This window comes from Ranitomeya imitator, chromosome 4 (assembly GCF_032444005.1).
Source record: "Ranitomeya imitator isolate aRanImi1 chromosome 4, aRanImi1.pri, whole genome shotgun sequence".
In the NCBI taxonomy this organism is placed as follows: Eukaryota; Metazoa; Chordata; class Amphibia; order Anura; family Dendrobatidae; genus Ranitomeya; species Ranitomeya imitator.
In genome coordinates this window covers 682,996,827-683,022,391 of record NC_091285.1, presented here as the reverse complement: position 1 = coordinate 683,022,391, position 25,565 = coordinate 682,996,827, and the positions used below count along the sequence as shown (strand labels likewise).

The following is a 25,565-nucleotide window of genomic DNA, read 5'->3' as shown; positions in this document are numbered from 1 at the left end:
TACTACTATGTGGGCTGTGCTATATACTACTATGTGGGCTGTGCTGTATACTACTACCTGGGCTGTGCTGTTTACTACTATGTGGGCTGTGCTGTATACTACTATGTGGGCTGTGCTGTATACTACTATGTGGGCTGTGTTATATACTACTATGTGGGCTGTGCTATATACTATTATGTGGGCTGTGCTGTATACTACTATGTGGGCTGTGCTATATACTACATGGCTGTGCTATATACTATGTAGCTGTGCTATATACTATGTGGGCCTTGCTATATGCTACTATGTGGGCTGTGCTGTATACTACTATGTGGGCTGTGCTATATACTACGTGGGCTGTTTTATATACTACTATGTGGGCTGTGTTATATACTACTATGTGGGCGGTGTTATGTACTATATGGGCTGTGTTATATACTACATGGGCTGTTTTATATACTACTATGTGGGCTGTGTTATTTACTACTATGTGGGCTGTGCTATATACTACATGGATGTGCTATATACTATGTGAGCTGTGCTATATACTACATGTGCTATGTTATATACTACGTGGCTGTGCTATATCCTATGTGGGCTATGTTATATAGTACGTGGGCTGTGTTATCTACTACGTGGCCTGTGTTATCTACTACGTGGGCTGTGCTATATACTATGCGGGCTGTGCTATATACTATGCGGGCTGTGTTATACTATGCGGGCTGTGCTATATGCTATGCAGGCTGTGCTATATACTATGCGGGCTGTGCTATATACTATGGGGGTATATTGTATTCTATGGGGGAGGCCGTGTTATATATTATGTGGCTGTGTTACATACGGTACTATTGTGGGGGTATATTATATTCTATGGGGGAGGCTGTGTTATATACTATGGGGGTATATTATATTCTATGGGGGAGGCTATGTTATATACTATGTGGCTGTGTTATATACTATGGGGGTATATTCTATTCTATGGGGGAGGCTATGTTATATACTATGTGGCTGTGTTTTATACCTGGGGGTACATTATATTCTATGGGGGAAACTGTTATATACTATGGGGAGTACATTATATTCTATGGGGGAGGCTGTGTTATATACTATGGGGGCTGCATTATATTCTATGGGGGCTACATTATTATGGGGAGGTGAGTTGTATTATATTTTATGGGGGGCTGTATTAGATTGCATCAAACTCTTTGATGGAGCTACATTATATTCTATGGGGAGGTGGGCTGTATTCTATTCTATTCGGAGCTAAATTATATTCTATGGGGGGCTGTATTATATTTATATTCTATGAGGGGTGATTGCATCATACTCTATGAGGGGGCTACATTATACTATGGGGGCAGCATTATATTCTATGGGGAGGTTACATTATACTCTGTGGGGTGGCTGCATTATACTCTGGGGTGGCTGCATTATACTATATGTGGGCTGCATTATACTGTATCGAGGACTATGGGGAATACATTATACTATATGAAGAACTATGGGGTGCATTATACTATGAGAAGTGAATTGTACTACATGGATGACTATGGCGGTGCATTATACTATATGGAGCACTATGAAGAGTGTATTATGCTATATGGAGGACTGAGCAGTGTATTTTAATATATGGAGGACTATAGGGAGTGTATTATACTATATGGAGGACTGTGGTGCACATTATAATATATGGAGGACTATGGGGTGTATTTTACTAAACAAGTAAAATGCTGCCTATTCGATTGTTTTTGTCGGAACAAAAATCCTTGTTCTCAGCAGCGCATCGCCGATGTAAACTGTAGATGTGCTGCTGATAACATGATACTGTATGGTGATCTGTTAGGGTACCGTCACACACTGCCATTTCGATCGCTACGACGGTACGATTCGTGACGTTCCAGCGACATCGTTACGATATCGCTGTGTCTGACACGCAGCAGCGATCAGGGATCCTGCTGAGAATCGTACGTCGTAGCAGATCGTTTGGAACTTTGTTTCATCGCTGGATCTCCCGCTGTCATCGCTAGATCGGTGTGTGTGACACCGATCTAGCGATGCGATCCAGCGATGCGTTTGCTTGTAACCAGGGTGAACATCGGGTTACTAAGCGCAGGGCCGCGCTTAGTAACCCGATGTTTACCCTGGTTACAAGCGTAAAACTAAAAAAAAACAAACAGCACATACTTACATTCTGGTGTCCGTCAGGTCCCTTGCCGTCTGCTTCCCGCACTGTGACTGCCGGCCGTAAAGTGAAAGCAGAGCACAGCGGCTGTGCTTTCACTTTCACTTTACGGCCGGCAGTCAGTGAGTGCGGGAAGCAGACGGCAAGGGACCTGACGGACACCAGAATGTAAGTATGTGCTGTTTGTTTTTTTTTAGTTTTACGCTTGTAACCAGGGTAAACATCGGGTTACTAAGCGCGGCCCTGCGCTTAGTAACCCGATGTTTACCCTGGTTACCCGGGGACCTCGGCATCGTTGGTCGCTGGAGAGCTGTCTGTGTGACAGCTCCCCAGCGACCACACAACGACTTACCAACGATCACGGCCAGGTCGTATCGCTGGTCGTGATCGTAGGTAAATCGTATAGTGTGACGGTACCCTTAGTGATCTATTAGTGATCGTTCGGTCCCATCATTATACCTCAGCTGGTGGAAAGAGGCCGGGAAACAAGTGTTGAACAACTTCACTATTGTCGATCAAACTCATTTAGCGGCCTGAGATCAGCGCTTGTAAATACAACCGAAATGCTTCTGTGTGATGTGCAATATGTCAGCATTTGGGGCCCCATTATAAACTTTGCCTAGGGCCCCACTTTTCCTAAAACCGTAGTGTCGGGGCACTACGAGGCATCATTACTGTGTGTGGGCAGTAAGGGGTGTTAAGAAGACTCAGTACTGATTGAGGCCACTGTGGGGCATCATTACTGTGTGCGGATATTAAGGGGCATTAATATTGTGTGAGGGCACTGTGGGGCATCATTACTGTATGGGGATATTAAGGGGCATTAATACTGTATGAGGGCACTGTGGGGCATCATTACTGTGTGTGGATATTAAGGGAGATTAATATTGTGTGAGGGCACTGTGGGGCATCATTACTGTGTGGGGATATTAAGGGGCATTAATATTGTGTGAGGGCACTGTGAGGCATCATTACTGTGTGAGGGCACTGTGGGGCATCATTACTGTGTGGGGATATTAAGGGGCATTAATACTGTGTGAGGGCACTGTGGGGCATCATTACTGTATGGGGATATTAAGGGGCATCATTACTGTGTGAGGGCACTGTGGGGCATCATTACTGTGTGCGGATATTAAGGGGCATTAATATTGTGTGAGGCCACTGTGGGGCATCATTACTGTATGGGGATATTAAGGGGCATTAATACTGTGTGAGGGCACTGTGGGGCATCATTACTGTGTGCGGATATTAAGGGGCATCATTACTGTGTGAGGGCGCTGTGGGGCATCATTACTGTATGGGGATATTAAGGGGCATTAATACTGTGTGAGGGCACTGTGGGGCATCATTACTGTGTGCGGATATTAAGGGGCATCATTACTGTGTGAGGGCGCTGTGGGCCATTATTACTGTGTGCGGATATTAAGGGGCATTAATACTGTGTGAGAGCAGTAAGGGCCATCATTACTGATTGACTGCAGCACTCATGTGCGGTATAGTTTTTAAGAAGGGGGTTGTCTGAGTAGTGGAGGTATCACTTATAGCCGCTGTACAGCTACAGAGTCACCAGTGTACCATCAGGTGGTCAGTATACCATTTCTTTTTGTGGATTGCCCCTTTAACTACCTTTCAGTCTCCTGACACGGCATGACGTCACCCAGAGCCGCTGATGATCCCATGGAGCCTTAGCACACAATCACTACGGTAGCGTGGCCGAGCGGTCTAAGGCGCTGGATTTAGGCTCCAGTCTCTCTGGAGGCGTGGGTTCGAATCCCACCGCTGCCATCTTTTATTTTTTTTTTCTTCCCTTCTATGTGCGCTCAGATTGTAGTGTAGTATGATTATACTACTGACAATCCCTAATAATCCGGCACCGATGTTATCACCGGCCTCTGGCGCTTTGTGCCCGTCTGCGCCCATATACAGAGCGGAGGCAGCCATTTTGTAGTAGCCTATGAAGTAGCCAATCACTTGTCTCCGGCGCCTGAATGACGTCAGTGAGATTTACTGCAATCCTATTGGTTGTTTAGGTGACATCACGGTCTCGCGCCTTTTCAGGCCCGGGCAACGGCGACTGGTTGCTTAGCAACGAGGAAAGATCGGGCCTAAGAGCAGGTAATGGTGCCGGGACAGCCGGTGTGATGTGTGATGTCGGGGATGATGCACCGGGTGTGATGGGCAGACATGTCCGCGGGGGCAGAGGCAGTAACACTTCACTCTGGATGATTCTATATGGTGGGGAAATCCTAGAAAGGCAAAAACAACACTGCTGCTGTAAAACTACAAATCCCAGCATGCCCGGATAGCAGTTGTCGGTCAGGGCATGCTGGGAGTTGTAGTTTTGCAGCTGTTGATCACATGCCACCGATCTAGAGCTAAACAGCCCGATTTCCCGCTCAAAGGCCGATATAATGGTTGTTGGGGGCGTAAAAAACGGATGGAATATGTATAAAAATACCGGGGGGCTGCAGAATCCGGGAGACGTGATCGTCGGGAGCTCTATAGGGGTCCGCAGTTTGGGAAAACCATAAACATGCCTCACTCATCCTCCCCGGGTCCAACGCTGAGCATCCCGGTGTCCGTTATTGTCTGCAGCTCTTACATCACATGGTCAGCGCTGCAGCCAGTCACTGAGCTTACAAGCACCGAGCTCATTGATTGGCTGCAGCGCTGGACCCGGGGAGGGGGAGTGGAGCACAGTTGGGAGATGAATTGGTGGCGTTATAAGTGGTGCCGGCGGTGGTACTTCATCAGCGTCTTGTCTTCTGCTTGCAGGTGCCATGGCGGTGGTCAGCAGCCTGGTTCCCGCCCGCTTTCTTACACTCACCGCCCACCTGGTCATCGTCATCACCATCTTTTGGTCACGGGTAAGTTCTTCTGATGCACGTCTCCATGCTTGTTTCATCGTTCTCAAGGTCTCCGCTTGCTGTCAGTGAATGGGGAAGAGTTATTGTTCGACATCCAAAATCTGAAGCTGAAAATCCCCTTTCTGCACTTTTCCTTCTCACTGACGGCAATGGAGGGATTCAGTCACCAAGTGGGGTGAACTGTGCGGATTGTACCGGAAGAATGAATTCCCATGTGCTGGATGCCGGATTCCACATGTAGGCGCACTACACGTCAGTGTCATCCGCACCCCCCCATAGAAGAGAACCTCAGATATAAGGCGGGGTGGGGGGCTATCGGGCGACGTTATACTTCACCAGTAATGTCTGCCGTCCTAGGAGAATAATGTCCTCGCCTGCCTGCGCCCGGAGCACACACAGGACCAGTACAAGGCCGCCGACACCGAGTAAGTACCGAGAAGAGAGGAGGAGCTGGGAGTCTCCGCCCCTACAGGGTGGTACAGGTAGGAGGAGCTGCGAGTCTCCGCCCCCTCCAGGGTGATACAGATAGGAGGAGCTACGAGTCTCCGCCCTACAGGGTGATACAGGTAGGAGGAGCTAGGAGTCTCCACCCCCTGCAGGGTGATACAGATAGGATGAGGTTTTAGCCTCCGCCCCCTGCAGGGTGATACAGATAGGATGAGGTTTTAGCCTCCTCCCCCTCCAGGGTGATACAGATAGGAGGAGCTAGGAGTCTCCTCTCCCTGCAGGGTGATACAGATAGGAGGAGCTACGAGTCTCCACCCCCTACGGGGTGATACAGATAGGAGGAGCTATGAGTCTCCGCCCCCTGCATGGTGATACAGATAGAAGGAGCTATGAGTTTCCACGCCCTACGGGGTGATACAGATAGGAGGAGCTATGAGTCTCCGCCCCCTGCATGGTGATACAGATAGGAGGAGGTTTTAGTCTCCGCCCTCCGCAGGGTGATACAGATAGGACGTTTTAGTCTCCGCCCCCCGCAGGGTGATACAGATAGGAGGTTTTAGTCTCCGCCCCCTGCAGGGTGATACAGATAGGAGGACGTTTTAGTCAACCCCCCTCCCCCCCCCCCGCAGGGTGATACAGATAGGAGGTTTTAGTCTCCGCCCCCTGCAGGGTGACACAGATAGGATGAGGTTTTAGTCTCCGCCCCCTGCAGGGTGATACAGATAGGAGGAGGTTTTAGTCTCCGCCCCCTGCAGGGTGATACAGATAGGATGAGGTTTTAGTCTCCGCCCCCCGCAGGGTGATACAGATAGGAGGTTTTAGTCTCCGCCCCCTGCAGGGTGATACATATAGGATGAGGTTTTAGTCTCCGCCCCCCGCAGGTTGATACAGATAGGAGGTTTTAGTCTCCGCCCCCTGTAGGGTGATACAGATAGGAGGACGTTTTAGTATCCGCCCCCCGCAGGGTGATACAGATAGGAGGTTTTAGTCTCCGCCCCCCGCAGGGTGATACAGATAGGATGAGGTTTTAGTCTCCGCCCCCTGCAGGGTGATACAGATAGGATGAAGTTTTAGTCTCCGCCCCCTGCAGGGTAATACAGATAGGATGAGGTTTTAGTCTCCTCCCCCTGCAGGGTGATACAGATAGGATGAGGTTTTAGTCTCCGCCCCCCGCAGGGTGATACAGATAGGAGGTTTTAGTCTCCGCCCCCAGCAGGGTGATACAGATAGGATGAGGTTTTAGTCTCCGCTCCCTGCAGGGTGATACAGATAGGATGAAGTTTTAGTCTCCGCCCCCTGCAGGGTAGTCTCCTCCCCCTTCAGGGTGATAAAGATAGGATGAGGTTCTGGTTTCCGCCCCCCGCAGGGTGATACAGATAGGAGGAGGTTTTAGTCTCCGCCCCCTGCAGGGTGATAAAGATAGGAGGAGGTTTTAGTCTCCTCCCCCTGCAGGGTGATACAAATAGGGTGAGGTTTTAGTCTCCTCCCCCTGCAGGGTGATAAAGATAGGATGAGGTTCTGGTTTCCGCCCCCCACAGGGTGATACAGATAGGAGGAGGTTTTAGTCTCCGCCCCCTGCAGGGTGTTAAAGATAGGAGGAGGTTTTAGTCTCCGCCCCCTGCAGGGTGATACAAATAGGGTGAGGTTTTAGTCTCCGCCCCCCGCAGTGACACAGATAGGATGAGGCTTTAGTCTCCCCCCCCCTGCAGGGTGATACAGATAGGATGAGGTTTTAGTCTCCGCCCCCCGCAGGGTGATACAGATAGGATGAGGTTTTAGTCTCCGCCTCCTGCAGGTTGATACAGATAGGAGGAACATTGACAGGAAGCCAGGATCAAAGCATCAGGTGGAGTTAAGTAGAGAAGCACCTAACGACCTCACCAGATGACCTGAGGGAGGAAACTCAGAAGCCGCAGTACCACTTCCCTCCACCAACAGAAGCTCACAGAGAGAATCAGCCGAAGTACCACTTGTGACCACAGGAGGGAGCTCTGCCACAGAATTCACAACACAGCCCCCTGCAGGGTGATACAGATAGGAGGAGCTATGAGTCTCCGCCCCCTGCAGGATGATACAGATAGGAGGAGCTAGGAGTCTCCGCCCCCTGCAGGGTGATGCAGATAGGAGGAGCTAGGAGTCTCCGTCCCCTGCAGGGTGATACAGATAGGAGGAGCTAGGAGTCTCCACCCCCTGCAGGGTGATACAGATAGGATGAGGTTTTAGTCTCCGCCCCCTGCAGGGTGATGCAGATAGGAGGAGCTAGGAGTCTCCACCCCCTGCAGGGTGATACAGGTAGGATGAGGTTTTAGTCTCCGCCCCCTGCAGGGTGATACAGGTAGGAGGCGCTAGGAGTCTCCTCCCCCTGCAGGGTGATACAGATAGGAGGAGCTAGGAGTCTCCGCCCCCTGCAGGGTGATACAGGTAGTTCTCGCCCGTCCTCCCTGTGTAACCCCGTCTCTCCTGCAGGCTGATCGTGGCTCTGTCGGTGACGTTGGGGATGTTCGTTATTGAGCTGGCTGGATTCTTCTCCGGGGTGTCCATGTTCAACAACACCCAGGGCGTCCTCTGTATCCTTCTTGCAGTGTGTCAGCAGGGGGCGCTGTATGGCCTTTCTTGCTGTGAGGAGTGGTCACCATCATTGTTTGTCCATAACCCCTTCCTGCAGCCATCGGGGCCCATGCCAGCGCCTGCGTGGCCCTTCTGTTCTACCTCTTCGAGGCCTGGACGTGCGCCGTGTACTGGTGGATATTTGCTTTCTGCAGGTAAGTGCCGAGGACGCCATATTGTGCAGCGTCATTATTTGTCCTCCTCACTCTCACACCCTGTCGCTGCCTTCCTTGACTCTCTGGCACCAGCCATGGTGGCCCACTGCTCGGCATCGGTCAGCCTGTCCTTGTTTGTCACCCAGAAGTGGGAGTGCGCCACCTATTGGTATATTTTTGGATTCTGCAGGTACAATGGGCTGTGGGGGGGGGTTACAGAATTGGGAGGAAAAGATGATGGAGCGATGAAAAGGGGCCACCAAATGTAGTAATGACTGTGGGGCTCATTCTCTTGACCAGTGTGGTCGCCCCCTGTTGGACAGTCATTGTACCACGCCTACCCATACCTAAATCTACAGCTGCAATCTATATTATTCACCCCCCATTGTAAATTTGATTTATTAGCAAAGTGTCCACATTTTGTGCAGGTTCCAATAAACCAATGAAGCAAGAACAATGAAAAGTGCTGAACATAACTAATCCAGCACAAAACCCAGATTTCTTCAACCCTTCATGACAGCCGTCTTTAGTACTTAGTAGAGTTCCTCTGGCTGTTATGACCTGCTGCGGACGTGATGTATAGACAGGCAACTGCTTCTGGCAGCTTTACTGAGGAACTTTGATCATGAGTACAAAGTTATAGAAACACTTTATGTAGTACAGGGAAGCATGGCGGGGGCTCGGTGTTGATTACAGTGAAGCATGGCGGGGGCTCGTGTTGATTACAGTGAAGCATGGCGGGGGCTCGGTGTTGATTACAGGGAAGCATGGCGGGGGCTCGGTGTTGATTACAGGGAAGCATGGCGGGGGCTCGGTGTTGATTACAGGGAAGCATGGCGGAGGCTCGGTGTTGATTACAGGGAAGCATGGCGGGGGCTCGGTGTTAATTACAGGGAAGCATGGCGGGGGCTCGGTGTTGATTACAGGGAAGCATGGCGGGGGCTCGGTGTTGATTACAGGGAAGCATGGTGGGGGCTCGGTGTTAATTACAGGGAAGCATGGCGGGGGCTCGGTGTTGATTACAGTGAAGCATGGCGGGGGCTCGGTGTTGATTACAGGGAAGCATGGCGGGGGCTCGTGTTGATTACAGTGAAGCATGGCGGAGGCTCGGTGTTAATTACAGTGAAGCATGGCGGGGGCTCGGTGTTGATTACAGAAAAGCATGGCGGGGGCTCGTGTTGATTACAGTGAAACATGGTGGGGGCTCGTGTTGATTACAGTGAAGCATGGCGAGTGCTCGGTGTTGATTACAGTGAAGCATGGCGGGGGCTCGGTGTTGATTACAGTGAAGCATGGCAGGGGCTCGGTGTTGATTACAGTGAAGCATGGCAGGGGCTCGGTGTTGATTACAGTGAAGCATGGCGGGGGCTCGGTGTTGATTACAGTGAAGCATGGCGAGGGCTCGGTGTTGATTACAGTGAAGCATGGCAGGGGCTCGGTGTTGATTACAGTGAAGCATGGCGGGGGCTCGGTGTTGATTACAGTGAAGCATGGCGAGGGCTCGGTGTTGATTACAGTGAAGCATGGCGGGGGCTCGGTGTTGATTACAGTGAAGCATGGCGGGGGCTCGGTGTTGATTACAGTGAAGCATGGCAGGGGCTCGGTGTTGATTACAGTGAAGCATGGCGGGTTCTCGGTAATGATTACAGTGAAGCATGGCGGGGGCTCGGTGTTGATTACAGTGAAGCATGGTAGGGGCTCGGTGTTGATTACATTGATGCATGGTGGTGGATTGATGACTGCAGTAAAGCATGGCGTGGGCTCTGTGATGACTGCAGTGAAGCATGTCGGGGGCTCGGTGATGTCTACAGTGAAGCACGGCATGGCTTGATGATGACTACAGTGAAGCATAGTGGAGGCTCTGTGATGACTACAGTGAAGGATGGCAGGGGCTCTGTGATTCTACAGTGAAGCATGGTGGGGGCTCGGTGATGTTTACAGTGAAGTATGGCGAGGTTTAGTGATGTCTACAGCGAAGCACAGCGGGGCTCAGTGATGTCGTTGAAGCATGGTGGGGCTTGAGGATGTCAGTAAAGCATGGTGGGGGCTCTTTGTTGCTTTGTTATATCAGTCACTATAAACCCATAGCTTATGAATGAAAAGATGATTAAATCAAGTATTGGGAAATCCTAGGAGAAAACCTAATTTCTTCTGTAAGAATCTGACGCTCAAGACCTTCTAACAGGACAAAGGTCCGCCGCACCTCACAGTGCACCACGGCTCGGTTTACAATGGGGGTTGAATAATTTTAATTGCAGCTGTATATTGTGCTGCAGCCGCCACATAGGATCTGAAGCACGGAGAAAAGACGGGATGGGCTGCAGGCCTCTGTCTGCTGTCAATGAATGGAAACATTTACTCCAGACTTCCTTAAACCTTGGCACAAAGACTGTCTTGTTTATTCTGTGTGAATGTGACAGTATGAAAGATAGAACAAGGGTGGAGGAGGGTAAGATGGACCCTGACACAAGTCTTGATATTTCTTCTGTTGTGTTCTCTTTCCACAGCGCCCTCCCGGCCGTCACAGAAATCATCATCTTCATCGCTGTCTTAGGATTGAAGCGGAAGCCCTTGTGATGTTATAACCATTTCTCTGATGTCATCACCAGTCCTCTGATGTCAGCTCCGGCCTTCTGATGTCATCACCAGCCCTCTGATGTCAGCTCCGGCCTTCCGATGATATAACCATTCCTCTGATGTCAGCTCCGGCCCTCTGATGTCAGCTCTGGCCTTCTGATGTCATCACGAGACCTCTGATGTCCGCTCCGGCCCTCTGATGTCATCACCAGATCTATGATGTCAGCTCTGGCCTTCTGATGTCAGCTCTGGCCTTCTGATGTCATCACCAGATCTATGATGTCATCGCCAAACCTCTGATGTCAGCTCTGGCCTTCTGAAATCATCACCAGCCCTCTGATGTCATCTCCGGCCCTCTGATGTCATCACTAGATCTATGATGTCAGCTCTGGCCTTCTGATGTCATCACCAGACCTCTGATGTCAGCTCCGGCCCTCTGATGTCAGCTCTGGCCTTCTGAGGTCATCACCAGATCTATGATGTCAGCTTTGGCTTTGGCCCTCTGATGCCATCACCAGTCCTCTGATGTCAGCTCTTGCCTTCTGATGTCATCACCAGACCTCCGGCCTTCCGATGATATAACGATTCCTCTGATGTCATCACCAGACCTCTGATGTCAGCTCCGGCTTTCCAATGGTATAACAATTCCTCTGATGTCAGCTCCGGCCCTCTGATGTTAGCTCTGGCCTTCTGATGTCATCACCAGCCCTCTGATGTCAACTCCGGCCCTCTGATGTCATCACTAGATCTATGATGTCAGCTCTGGCCTTCTGATGTCATCACCAGACCTCTGATGTCAGCTCCGGCCCTCTGATGTCAGCTCTGGCCTTCTGAGGTCATCACCAGATCTATGATGTCAGCTTTGGATTTGGCCCTCTGATGTCATCACCAGACCTCTGATGTCAGCTCCGGCTTTCCAATGATATAACCATTCCTCTGATGTCAGCTCTGGCCCTCTGGTGTCAGCTCTGGCCTTCTGGTGTCTGCTTCGGCCTTCCGATGATATAACCATTCCTCTGATGTTAGCTCAGGCCTTCTGATGTCATCACCAAATCTCTGATGTCAGCTCCGGCCCTCTGATGTCAGCTCTGGCCTTCTGAGGTCATCACCAGATCTATGATGTCAGCTTTGGATTTGGCCCTCTGATGTCATCACCAGACCTCTGATGTCAGCTCCGGCTTTCCAATGATATAACCATTCCTCTGATGTCAGCTCTGGCCCTCTGGTGTCAGCTCTGGCCCTCTGGTGTCAGTTCTGGCCTTCTGGTGTCTGCTTCGGCCTTCCGATGATATAACCATTCCTCTGATGTTAGCTCAGGCCTTCTGATGTCATCACCAAATCTCTGATGTCAGCTCTGGCCTTCTGGTGTCAGCTCTGGCCTTCTGGTGTCAGTTCTGGCCTTCTGGTGTCAGCTCCGGCCTTCTGGTGTCAGCTCTGGCCTTTTGATATAATCACTGGCTGCTGATGTCAGCACTGTTCCCATGATGACAGCCCCGGCCCCGTGGTGTCAGAACTGTCCCTCTACACCACTAAAAAAAAGTCAAACATGGTATCATTCATAGACACAAGTGTCTCCTCCGCTGCTTACTCTCATCCTGGACTGATCACACCATCCTCATGGAGAGTGTGAGCCATGACATCTAGTGGGACAAGAGGAAGGAAGAAGAAGAAACACAAGAGCGGAGTCCTCTTAGCACCACTCCACTTTGATTCCTGCTCTTGAGGTGATAGACAGGCCGCTTAGCCGGGCAGCCGCTTATCTCCTGGCTGCAGGGTCAGCCCAACGTGGAGACCTGCGGGATCTTAATTTTTTAGTGGCTGATGTGTACAGACCAGTCATCTGTCCCTTGGGGTGAAACCACAGGCTGTGGACATGCTGGGAGTTGTAGTTTCGCCACAGCTGAAAGGACAGAAGATGAAGACCACCAGCGTAGGTTAAAGGAGTTGTCCCACATGTGGCAGTACGTTTCAGTCAATAAATCTCGGAATAACAATAAGTTTTATAATTGTACGTGGAAAAATAAATCATTGTGGCGAGCTCCTCCTTATAAAGGCTGCACTGCTGAGCCTGACCACGTGGAGGCGCTACATCTCCTGGGGTGGAGAGGAAGCAGAAGGCACGGAGCGCAGCTCCGGAGGAAACGTCCAGGTGCCCGGTCGGCGGCTGTGTTTCTGCGTCTCTTCAGATGGGCTCACGGAGCAGCCAAGCCCCAGATAAACTCTTCTCTCTGATAACTCCTTTCCCTGCTTGTCGGTGTTATCTCCCACAAAGAACCAGCTGAGAGTCGCTGTCCGGGGCAGAAGCTGTATGTACGGCTGCAGCGCCCCCACCTGGTCGGGCACAGATATCACCCAGGACACCGCAGCGGAGCCTTTATCGGATGATCTCAGCCCAGCATCACATCTTATTCCGAGATCTATTGGGGACCGAGACGTTTTCTGTAAAGCCGGGGCCTCGCTGGCTGCACGGGATCACGCTGCGTGCACAGGCTGCACAACACTTTATACCTTTTTTTATACTTTTTCTATTCAGATTCTTCGTTATATTTTTTCCTACCTTATTTGTGTTTTTTTAAGTATTTGGGCTACAGGTGACAGAAAATGAATCATTGGCTTTTCTACAATGTTTGTAATAATGATTTCAGAAATATATTTATTACAAGATTTGTGTTTTCTGTACATTCGTATGTGATAACATCTCCTGTACTGTAACTTAAGGGGACCTAAACCCAAAGCTTCATTTTACCTTAGATTTTACATAAAATGTATTCATCCTGTATTATACTCCAGAGCTGCACTCACTATTCTGCTGGTGCAGTCACTGTGTACATACATTACATTACTGATCCTGAGTTACCTCCTGTATTATACTCCAGAGCTGCACTCACTATTCTGCTGGTGCAGTCACAGTGTACATTACATTACATTACTAATCCTGTGTTATATCCTGTATTATACTCCAGAGCTGCACTCACTATTCTGCTGGTGCAGTCACTGTGTACATACATTACATTACTGATCCTGAGTTACCTCCTGTATTATACTCCAGAGCTGCACTCACTATTCTGCTGGTGCAGTCACTGTGTACATACATTACATTACTGATCCTGAGTTACCTCTTGTATTATACCCCAGAGCTGCACTCACTATTCTGCTGGTGCAGTCACTGTGTACATACATTACATTACTGATCCTGAGTTACATCCTGTATTATACTCCAGAGCTGCACTCACTATTCTGCTGGTGGAGTCACTGTGTACATACATTACATTACTGATCCTGAGTTACATCCTGTATTATGCTCCAGAGCTGCACTCACTATTCTGCTGGTGCAGTCACTGTGTACATACATTACATTACTGATCCTGAGTTACATCCTGTATTATACTCCAGAGCTGCACTCACTATTCTGCTGGTGCAGTCACTGTGTACATACACTACATTACTGATCCTGAGGTACATCCTGTATTATACCCCAGAGCTGCACTCACTATTCTGCTGGTGCAGTCACTGTGTACATACATTACATTACTGATCCTGAGTTACATCCTGTATTATACTCCAGAACTGCACTCACTATTCTGCTGGTGCAGTCACTGTACATACATTACATTACTGATCCTGAGCTACATCCTGTATTATACCCCAGAGCTGCACTCACTATTCTGCTGGTGCAGTCACTGTGTACATACATTACATTACTGATCCTGAGTTATATCCTGTATTATACTCCAGAACTGCACTCACTATTCTGCTGGTGCAGTCACTGTGTACATACATTACATTACTAATCCTGAGTTATATCCTGTATTATACTCCAGAGCTGCACTCACTATTCTGCTGGTGCAGTCACTTGTGTACATACATTACATTACTAATCCTGAGTTATATCCTGTATTATACTCCAGAGCTGCACTCACTATTCTGCTGGTGCAGTCACTGTACATACATTACGTTACTAATCCTGAGTTATATCCTGTATTATATTCCAGAGCTGCACTCACTATTCTGCTGGTACAGTCACTGTGTACATACATTACATTACTAATCCTGAGTTACCTCCTGTATTATAACCCAGAGCTGCACTCACTATTCTGCTGGTGCAGTCACTGTGTACATTACATTACTAATCCTGAGTTATATCCTGTATTATACTCCAGAGCTGCACTCACTATTCTGCTGGTGCAGTCACTGTGTACATACATTACATTACTGATCCTGAGTTACCTCCTGTATTATACCCCAGAGCTGCACTCACTATTCTGCTGGTGCAGTCACTGTGTACATACATTACATTACTGATCCTGAGTTACCTCCTGTATTATACTCCAGAGCTGCACTCACTATTCTGCTGGTGCAGTCACTGTGTACATACATTACATTACTGATCCTGAGTTACATCCTGTATTATACCCCAGAGCTGCACTCACTATTCTGCGGGTGCAGTCACTGTGTACATACATTACATTACTGATCCTGAGTTATCTCCTGCATTATACTCCAGAGCTGCACTCACTATTCTGCTGGTGCTATCACTGTGTACATACATTACATTACTGATCCTGAGTTACATCCTGTATTGTACTCCGGAGCTGCACTCACTATTCTGCTGGTGCAGTCACTGTGTACATACATTACTGATCCTGAGTTACACTCTGTATTATACCCCAGAGCTGCACTCACTATTCTGCTGGTGCTGTCACTGTGCACATATATTACATTACTGATCCTGAGTTACATCCTTTATTATACCCCAGAGATGCACTCACTATTCTGCGGGTGCAGTCACTGTGTACATAAATTACATTACTGATCCTGAGTTACATTCTGTATTATACCCCAGAGCTGCACTCACTATTCTGCTGGTGCAGTCACTGTGTACATACATTACATTACTGATCCTGAGTTACATTCTGTATTATACCCCAGAGCTGCACTCACTATTCTGCTGGTGCAATCACTGTGTACATACATTACATTACTGATCCTGAGTTACATCCTGTATTATACTCCGGAGCTGCACTCACTATTCTGCTGGTGCAGTCACTGTGTACATACATTACATTACTGATCCTGAGTTACATCCTGTATTATACCCCAGAGCTGCACTCACTATTCTGCTGGTGCAGTCACTGTGTACATACATTACATTACTGATCCTGAGATACATCCTGTATTATACCCCAGAGCTGCACTCACTATTCTGCGGGTGCAGTCACTGTGTACATACATTACATTACTGATCCTGAGTTACCTCCTGCATTATACTCCAGAGATGCACTCACTATTCTGCGGGTGCAATCACTGTGTACATACATTACATTACTGATCCTGAGTTACATCCTGTATTATACTCCGGAGCTGCACTCACTATTCTGCTGGTGCAGTCACTGTGTACATACATTACTGATCCTGAGTTACACCCTGTATTATACCCCAGAGCTGCCCTCACTATTCTGCTGGTGCAGTCACTGTGTACATACATTACATTACTGATCCTGATTTACCTCTTGTATTATATCCCAGAGCTGCACTCACTATTCTGCTGGTGCAGTCACTGTACATACATTACGTTACTAATCCTGAGTTATATCCTGTATTATATTCCAGAGCTGCACTCACTATTCTGCTGGTACAGTCACTGTGTACATACATTACATTACTAATCCTGAGTTACCTCCTGTATTATAACCCAGAGCTGCACTCACTATTCTGCTGGTGCAGTCACTGTGTACATTACATTACATTACTAATCCTGAGTTATATCCTGTATTATACTCCAGAGCTGCACTCACTATTCTGCTGGTGCAGTCACTGTGTACATACATTACATTACTGATCCTGAGTTACCTCCTGTATTATACCCCAGAGCTGCACTCACTATTCTGCTAGTGCAGTCACTGTGTACATTACATTACATTACTAATCCTGAGTTATATCCTGTATTATACTCCAGAGCTGCACTCACTATTCTGCTGGTGCAGTCACTGTGTACATACATTACATTACTGATCCTGAGTTACCTCCTGTATTATACCCCAGAGCTGCACTCACTATTCTGCTGGTGCAGTCACTGTGTACATACATTACATTACTGATCCTGAGTTACCTCCTGTATTATACTCCAGAGCTGCACTCACTATTCTGCTGGTGCAGTCACTGTGTACATACATTACATTACTGATCCTGAGTTACATCCTGTATTATACCCCAGAGCTGCACTCACTATTCTACGGGTGCAGTCACTGTGTACATACATTACATTACTGATCCTGAGTTATCTTCTGCATTATACTCCAGAGCTGCACTCACTATTCTGCTGGTGCAATCACTGTGTACATACATTACATTACTGATCCTGAGTTACATCCTGTATTATACTCCGGAGCTGCACTCACTATTCTGCTGGTGCAGTCACTGTGTACATACATTACTGATCCTGAGTTACACCCTGTATTATACCCCAGAGCTGCACTCACTATTCTGCTGGTGCTGTCACTGTGCACATATATTACATTACTGATCCTGAGTTACACCCTGTATTATACCCCAGAGATGCACTCACTATTCTGCGGGTGCAGTCACTGTGTACATACATTACATTACTGATCCTGAGTTACATTCTGTATTATACCCCAGAGCTGCACTCACTATTCTGCTGGTGCAGTCACTGTGTACATACATTACATTACTGATCCTGAGTTACATCCTGTATTATACTCCGGAGCTGCACTCACTATTCTGCTGGTGCAGTCACTGTGTACATACATTACCTTACTGATCCTGAGTTACATTCTGTATTATACCCCAGAGCTGCACTCACTATTCTGCTGGTGCAATCACTGTGTACATACATTACATTACTGATCCTGAGTTACATCCTGTATTATACTCCGGAGCTGCACTCACTATTCTGCTGGTGCAGTCACTGTGTACATACATTACATTACTGATCCTGAGTTACATCCTGTATTATACCCCAGAGCTGCACTCACTATTCTGCTGGTGCAGTCACTGTGTACATACATTACATTACTGATCCTGAGTTACCTCCTGCATTATACTCCAGAGATGCACTCACTATTCTGCGGGTGCAATCACTGTGTACATACATTACATTACTGATCCTGAGTTACATCCTGTATTATACTCCGGAGCTGCACTCACTATTCTGCTGGTGCAGTCACTGTGTACATACATTACTGATCCTGAGTTACACCCTGTATTATACCCCAGAGCTGCCCTCACTATTCTGCTGGTGCAGTCACTGTGTACATACATTACATTACTGATCCTGATTTACCTCTTGTATTATATCCCAGAGCTGCACTCACTATTCTGCTGGTGCAATCACTGTGTACATACATTACATTACTGATCCTGAGTTACATCCTGTATTATACTCCGGAGCTGCACTCACTATTCTGCTGGTGCAGTCACTGTGTACATACATTACATTACTGATCCTGAGTTACATTCTGTATTATACCCCAGAGCTGCACTCACTATTCTGCTGGTGCAATCACTGTGTACATACATTACATTACTGATCCTGAGTTACATCCTGTATTATACTCCGGATCTGCACTCACTATTCTGCTGGTGCAGTCACTGTGTACATACATTACATTACTGATCCTGAGTTACATTCTGTATTATACCCCAGAGCTGCACTCACTATTCTGCTGGTGCAATCACTGTGTACATACATTACATTACTGATCCTGAGTTACATCCTGTATTATACTCCAGAGCTGCACTCACTATTCTGCTGGTGCAGTCACTGTGTGCATACATTACATTACTGATCCTGAGTTACATTCTGTATTATACCCCAGAGCTGCACTCACTATTCTGCTGGTGCAATCACTGTGTACATACATTACATTACTGATCCTGAGTTACATCCTGTATTATACTCCAGAGCTGCACTCACTATTCTGCTGGTGCAGTCACTGTGTACATACATTACATTACTGATCCTGAGTTACATTCTGTATTATACCCCAGAGCTGCACTCACTATTCTGCTGGTGCAGTCACTGTGTACATACATTACATTACTGATCCTGAGTTACATCCTGTATTATACTCCAGAGCTGCACTCACTATTCTGCTGGTGCAGTCACTGTGTGCATACATTACATTACTGATCCTGAGTTACATTCTGTATTATACCCCAGAGCTGCACTTACTATTCTGCTGGTGCAATCACTGTGTACATACATTACATTACTGATCCTGTGTTACCTCCTGTATTATACCCCAGAGCTGCACCCACTATTCTGCTGGTGCAATCACTGTGTACATACATTACATTACTGATCCTGAGTTACCTCCTGTATTATACCCCAGAGCTGCACTCACTATTCTGCTGGTGCAATCACTGTGTACATACATTACATTACTGATCCTGAGTTACATCCTGTATTATACTCCAGAGCTGCACTCACTATTCTGCTGGTGCAGTCACTGTGTACATACATTACATTACTGATCCTGAGTTACCTCCTGTATTATACCCCAGAGCTGCACTCACTATTCTGCTGGTGCAGTCACTGTGTACATACATTACATTACTGATCCTGAGTTACATCCTGTATTATACTCCAGAGCTGCACTCACTATTCTGCTGGTGCAGTCACTGTGTACATACATTACATTACTGATCCTGAGTTACACCCTGTATTATACTCCAGAGCTGCACTCACTATTCTGCTGGTGCAGTCACTGTGTACATACATTACATTACTGATCCTGAGTTACCTCCTGTATTATACTCCAGAGCTGCACTCACTATTCTACCAGAGGATCAGCTATGTGCCGACAGTTGGTGCTGTGGCTTAGTTGGTTAAAGCGCCTGTCTAGTAAACAGGAGATCCTGAGTTCGAATCTCAGCAGTGCCTTATTTTTGTGATGGATTTTTTTTAATGAATTTTATTATCACATTAATTAGTAAACTCGTTGATCTCTTGAGTTGAGGAACATAAACTGATTTGTTTTTCAGCAATGGTCTCCATTCTTTCAGGTGGCACCATGTAATAGCACATTTCTGATGATATTAGTTGATGCCCAATGGTTTACAATAAACCCACAGAGGTCGGCTGTCAGTAGGTCTGGTATGGAGACATTGCGGTACACAGGACAGCCCCTTTAACAGCACGTGATGAGGTAGGTTTGTGAACTTTACAGGAATTGTCCCATAAATACCAAGTGGCACCAATACACAGGAAAGATAATACATCTATTTTCCCTAGTGGTCCATCTGCTGAGGATCCCCCTCCAATCTTGACAATAGGGGCTCAAGGTGGAGCTGTAGTGAGCATGTGCGTCCACCACTCATAGCTAGTGATTGGGGCAATGGTCGCACATGCTCAGTACGGCTTCATTCATGCTGATATGACATTACCTACTGGAATGGGAGTATCCTTCTAAGGCTTAAAGTAAGATGGATGATCTTAAAGGGGTTAAATGCCAATTCCCTTATAGCTAGTAGCAAATTGATTTGTAATCAACCAAATTCATGTATGCCAAAAACTTTGATGCATTCAAGATTTTCATGATTGGATTTGCCAGAATTCAGCCTGCCTCCAAATTGCTGGATTCCTTTATAGAACGGGAAGTGATTAAAATCGACACATTATACCCTCCTGTCCTTTGACCTTACCTGACTCCATTCCCCAATCCTCAGCATGGGTGTTTGTTTCTTGCACTGTGGTTATGTGGTCAGTGACACACATCATTGACGTCACGTGACTACGTGGACCTTGGGACCAGAAGAACGTCGGGATCTGAGATGTTAATGGTGTGCCTTGCCAAGTGACTGCGTGGACCTTGGGACCAGTAGAACTACACGGGATCTGAGATGTCAATGGTGTGCCTTGCCATGTGACTGCGTGGACCTTTGGACCAGTAGAACTACACGGGATCTGAGATGTCAATTCTGTGCATTGCTAAGTGACTGTGGACCTCAGAGCCAGAAGAACTACCAGGGGGAGGAGACGATAATAACGTACAATGTCCCCAAAGGTAACTACGTGGAACTTAGCACAAAATGACGGGAGTAGACATGTCAATAAAGTGCGTTGCCAAGTGATTGTGGGGAGCTCAGAGCCACCAGAATAACCAGGGGTCGGAGATGTTAATGACTTGTGTGACCCCCAAGTGACTACGTGGACTTTAGCGCCAGAACGAGCGGGGAGTGGCTATTTCAATGACATACATCTCCCCCAAGTGACTGCTTGGACCTCGGTGCCAGAAGAACGACTGTGGAGAGCAGACGTCAATGGTGTGTGTCGCACCCAAGTGTCTCTTTAAACCTCGGTGCCAGAAGAACATTCCGGGAGTGGAGAAGTTAATGACGTTTGTCACCCTCAAGTGACTGCATGGACCTCAGCACAAGAAGATTGACCAGAGAGCAGAGACGTTAATGATGTTCTTCGCCCCCAGTTGACTGCATGAACATCACACCCAGAAAAACAACCAAAGAGCTGAGATATCAATGATGTTTGTCAGCCCAAAGTGTGTGCATTGTCTTCAGACCCAGAATAACGACCGCTGAGTGAAGACATCAATGACCTACGTCACCTCGAAGTGACTGCGTGGACCTCAGAGCCAGAAGAATGACCGCTGAGTGGAGACGTCAATGCCGTACATCATCCCCAAGTGACTGCATGGCCCTCAGAGCCAGAGGATCGACCGCTGAGTGGAGACATTAATGCCGTATGTCATCCCCAATAGACTGCGTGGACCTCAGAGCCAGAAGAATGACTGCTGAATGGAGACGTCAATGCCGTACGTCATCCTCAAGTGACTGCATGGGCCTCAGAGCCAAAAGAACGACCGCTGAGTGGAGATGTCAATGCTGTACGTCATCCCCGAGTGACTGTGCGTACCTCAGAGCCAGAGGATCGACCGCTGAGTGGAGACATTAATGCCGTATGTCATCCCCAAGAGACTGCGTGGACCTCAGAGCCAGAAGAACGACCGCTGAGTGGAGACGTCAATGCCGTACGTCATCTCCAAGTGATTGTGTGGACCTCAGAGCCAGAAGAACGACCGCTGAGTGGAGATGTTAATACCGTACATCATTCCCAAGTGACTATGTGGACCTCAGAGCCAGAAGAACGACCGCTGAGTAGAAATGTCAATGCCGTACATCATTCCCAAGTGACTGCATGGACCTCAGAGTTGAGTGGAGCTGAGTGAAGATGTCAATGCCATATGTCATCTCCAGGTGACTGTATGGACCTCAGAGCCAGAAGAACGTCCGCTGAGTGGAAATGTCAATGTCGTACATAATTCCCAAGTGACTGCGTGGACCTCAGAGCCAGAAGAACGTCCGCTGAGTGGAGACGTCAATGCCGTACATCATCTCCAAGTGATTGTGTGGACCTCAGAGCCAGAAGAACGACCGCTGAGTGGAGATCTTAATACTGTACATCATTCCCAAGTGACTGTATGGACCTCAGAGTTGAGTGGGGATGTCAATGCCATATGTTATCTCCAGGTGACTTTGTGGACCTCAGAGCCAGAAGAACGTCCGCTGAGTGGAGATGTCAATGCCGTACATCATTCCCAAGTGACTGTGTGGACCTCAGAGTCAGAATAACGACCACTGAGTGAAGATGTTAATGCCTAACGTCATCCCCAAGTGGCTGCGCGGACCTCATATCCAGAAGAACGACCGCTGAGTGGAGACGTCAATGCCGTACGTCATCTCCAAGTGACTGTGTGGACCTCAGAGTCAGAATAACGACCGCTAAGTGAAGATGTTAATGCCTTACGTCATCCCCAAGTGGCTGCGCGGACCTAAGAGCTCACCGACACAAAAAGAGGACTCAAAAATCTTACCAAAAATTCAAAAAAGTCAGAGTAAAAAGCAAAGATGTTTTACCTGCTGAAGCCTCCAACTGAATGCACCAGCAGGGCGCAGCGGACCCGATAAATGATGGCAAGCACACAGGTGCAAAAAATACCGATGAAACAACCACTTTCAATCCAGTGTTGGCTGTTTGGCATTAGTGCACAAAAAGATAAGAGATACTAGTCTGTATATGGCATAATTCACACACGCAGTGCAGAGCATCTGGTTTGCAGCCTATTAGTAACGCACATACAGGCGGGCTGCCCAGTGCTACAAAATGCATGCTGTGTGAACAGAGGCCAATAGTTTACAGAGCCATCATGGTCCGACTGCGCCCTGCAAGATAAAGTGCAAAAAGAAAACAACATATCAATGTATGTAAGGTATTAGTTTATATTGGGGCCTCAATACGTAAGCTGGCAACCCACGTCACGGGTCCTTACAATTTGCCAGTCCTAACGCTAAACATTGAGTAAAAGCTCACCGACACAAAAAGAGGACTCAAAAATCCTCCAAAAAATTAAAAAGAGTCACAGAGAAAAAAGCAGAGATGTTTTACCTGCTGCGCGGACCTAAGAGCCAGAAGAACGACCGCTGAGTGGAGACGTCAATGCCGTACGTCATCTCCACCTGATCGTGTGTACCTCAGAGCCAGAAGAACGACCGCTGAGTGGAGATGTCAATGCCGTACATCATTCCCAAGTGACTGTGTAGACCTCAGAGCCAGGAGAACGACCGCTGAGTGGAAATGTCAATGCCGTACATCATTCCCAAGTGACTGTGTGGACCTCAGAACCAGAAGAAAGACCGCTGAGTGGAGACATCAATGTCGTACGTCATCTCCAAGTGACTGTGTGGACCTCAGAGCCAGAAGAACGACTAGGACTGTAGACATCGGTTATGTTCTTCGCCCCTAACTGACCTTGTGGACCTCAGCATCAGAAGAATGCCTGGCAACGGGAGGCGGCGTATTGCGTCAGGTGAGGGCCTAGAACAGATGTAGTGTGGATATTTTAGCATTGTAACCCAAAGGTATGTACATTTGATGAAGGAGTCACAGTGCTCCGAAACGTGTTGAATTAAACCACAATTTAATTTTAATCATCCCTTCGGACTTGTATACTTCAAGTTGCGCGGAGACAATTCACTTTCTGTCCACTTTTTTGCTTTGGTTGGTTACGAGGAAGACCGGTGGATCTGCAGCAGCCGACATCTCTATGAGCCTGTGTATGGGCTCTATCTATCGGAATAAAACTCTTAATATTCAGATCAGACCCTATTGTGCCATTGTCCTTCCAGCAGTTTAAGATGGATCGGGATTCTGTCAGCAGAATACAGGCTGCCATCAGGGCCGGCCCCAGGTTTTTGAGGGCCCCGGGTGAAAGAGTCTCAGTGGGCCCCCCCTTTAACACATACCACAATTCATGATCGCATATAACACAGCCACATAGTATATAACACAGCTCACGTAGTATATAGCACAGCCACGTAGCATATAACACAGGCATGTAGTATATAACAGCCCACGTAGCATATAACACAGCCACGTAGTATATAGCATAACCCACATAGCATATAACAGCCCATATAGTATATAGCACAGCCACATAGTATATAACACGGCCCACGTAGTTTATAGAACAGCCATGTAGTATATAGCACAGCCCATGTAGCATATAACAGCCCACGTAGTATATAACACGGCTCACGTAGTATATAGAACAGCCATGTATTAGATAGCACAGCCCACGTAGCATATAACAGCCAATATAGTATATAGCACAGCCACATATTATATAACACAGCCCACATAGTATATAGAACAGCCATGTAGTATATAGCACAGCCCACGTAGCATATAACAGCCCACGTAACATATAACACGGCCCACGTAGTATATAGCACAGCCATGTAGTATATAGAACAGCCATGTAGTATATAGAACAGACATGTGGTATACAGCACAGCCCCCCTCCCCCCAAGAATGGCCACATAGTCCAGGACCAGTACTCACTGTTATAGTTCCAAAAAAAAAAACCAACTCCTCACCTCTCAATGTTCCCGCGCCGCACTGCTCCCTCCCTGCTCCGGTTTCGGCGGCTGCCACTGTACTGCCTGACACATAGCGAGTGCACGATGATGTCATCACACACCCACAGTGTCAAAGTGGGGAATGATGGGAAAGGGAGCGTCAGGTGACACTCTCTCCTCCATCATTTGTGTTGAACTTTACCGGCAGACGCCGGTAAAGTTCAAAGCGGCGGCGGGGGAGTTGGCGCTTGCGACAGGCGGGCCACCCTGCTTCACAAGGGCCCCATAACAGCTGCGTGATGTGCCGCTAGCTGAGGACCCCTGCGGGAGCGGGGGCCCTAGGCACTGGCAGCTGCCTGCCCCTAATGCCGGCCCTGAATGGGCCCCCCTGTCTCACCAGGGCCCCGGCACTTGCCCGGGTACGCCGGGTGCTGACGCCGGCCCTGGCTGCCATGTTGTCTGCTGAACACCTCAGCCCCCTGACCGGACCCCGCTGGTCATTTGTATTTGCCCCCTCCATCTTAGGCAGGGACTGAGAGACACATAGGAAGAGAATGACTGAAAGAGACATCCAATCAGGGAGCTGCTTTCATTCTCAGAAGGGCAGCTGAGGCACGAGAGCTGGAATCTGATTGGTTGCTCTGGAGTTATCCATCTCTAGCAGCTTAAACGATGCCACCATTTTACCGTCACATGACGACCACACCCTGATCGCTAACAGCGACCATTCCCAGACAACAGCAAACAGGGCGACACATCTTATTTAGGGGTAGCATTACTCCTCTCTATGTAGCTCAGTGGTCACTACAATTCCCAGCATGCCCTGATTTATGTACGTCAGTCCTATATATTACT

The 25,565-nt window shown here is 48.0% G+C and overlaps 1 protein-coding gene and 1 non-coding gene across 3 annotated transcripts; both read left to right on the top strand.

Moving 5' to 3' along the window:
• The first annotated feature begins 3,864 nt into the window (after positions 1–3,864).
• On the top strand, positions 3,865–3,946 carry TRNAL-UAG (transfer RNA leucine (anticodon UAG)). Its single transcript has one exon. It is a non-coding gene; the product is annotated as a tRNA-Leu (tRNA).
• A 266-nt stretch (positions 3,947–4,212) lies between these two features.
• Positions 4,213–13,478, top strand: TMEM107 (transmembrane protein 107). 2 transcript variants are annotated; one of them, XM_069767401.1, is made up of 6 exons: positions 4,213–4,276; positions 4,937–5,028; positions 5,386–5,453; positions 7,942–8,042; positions 8,331–8,427; positions 10,745–13,478. In XM_069767401.1, the coding sequence occupies exons 2-6, from the start codon at positions 4,942–4,944 to the stop codon at positions 10,812–10,814; spliced, it is 423 nt and encodes a 140-aa protein (XP_069623502.1). In that variant the 5' UTR covers positions 4,213–4,276; positions 4,937–4,941; the 3' UTR covers positions 10,815–13,478. The 2 variants fall into 2 exon arrangements, with proteins under 2 accessions (XP_069623502.1, XP_069623503.1); XM_069767402.1 differs by lacking the exon at positions 8,331–8,427 and adding an exon at positions 8,141–8,237.
• Positions 13,479–25,565: the final 12,087 nt, after the last annotated feature.

Bases quoted from the DNA above. Each gene is read 5' to 3' on its own strand.
- TMEM107 (XM_069767401.1), top strand. From the start codon at position 4,942: ATGGCGGTGGTCAGCAGCCTGGTTCCCGCCCGCTTTCTTACACTCACC. The intron at 5,029-5,385 runs GTAAGTTCTTCT...CTGCCGTCCTAG, and splicing joins TCACCATCTTTTGGTCACGG to GAGAATAATGTCCTCGCCTG. The intron at 8,428-10,744 runs GTACAATGGGCT...CTCTTTCCACAG, and splicing joins TATATTTTTGGATTCTGCAG to CGCCCTCCCGGCCGTCACAG.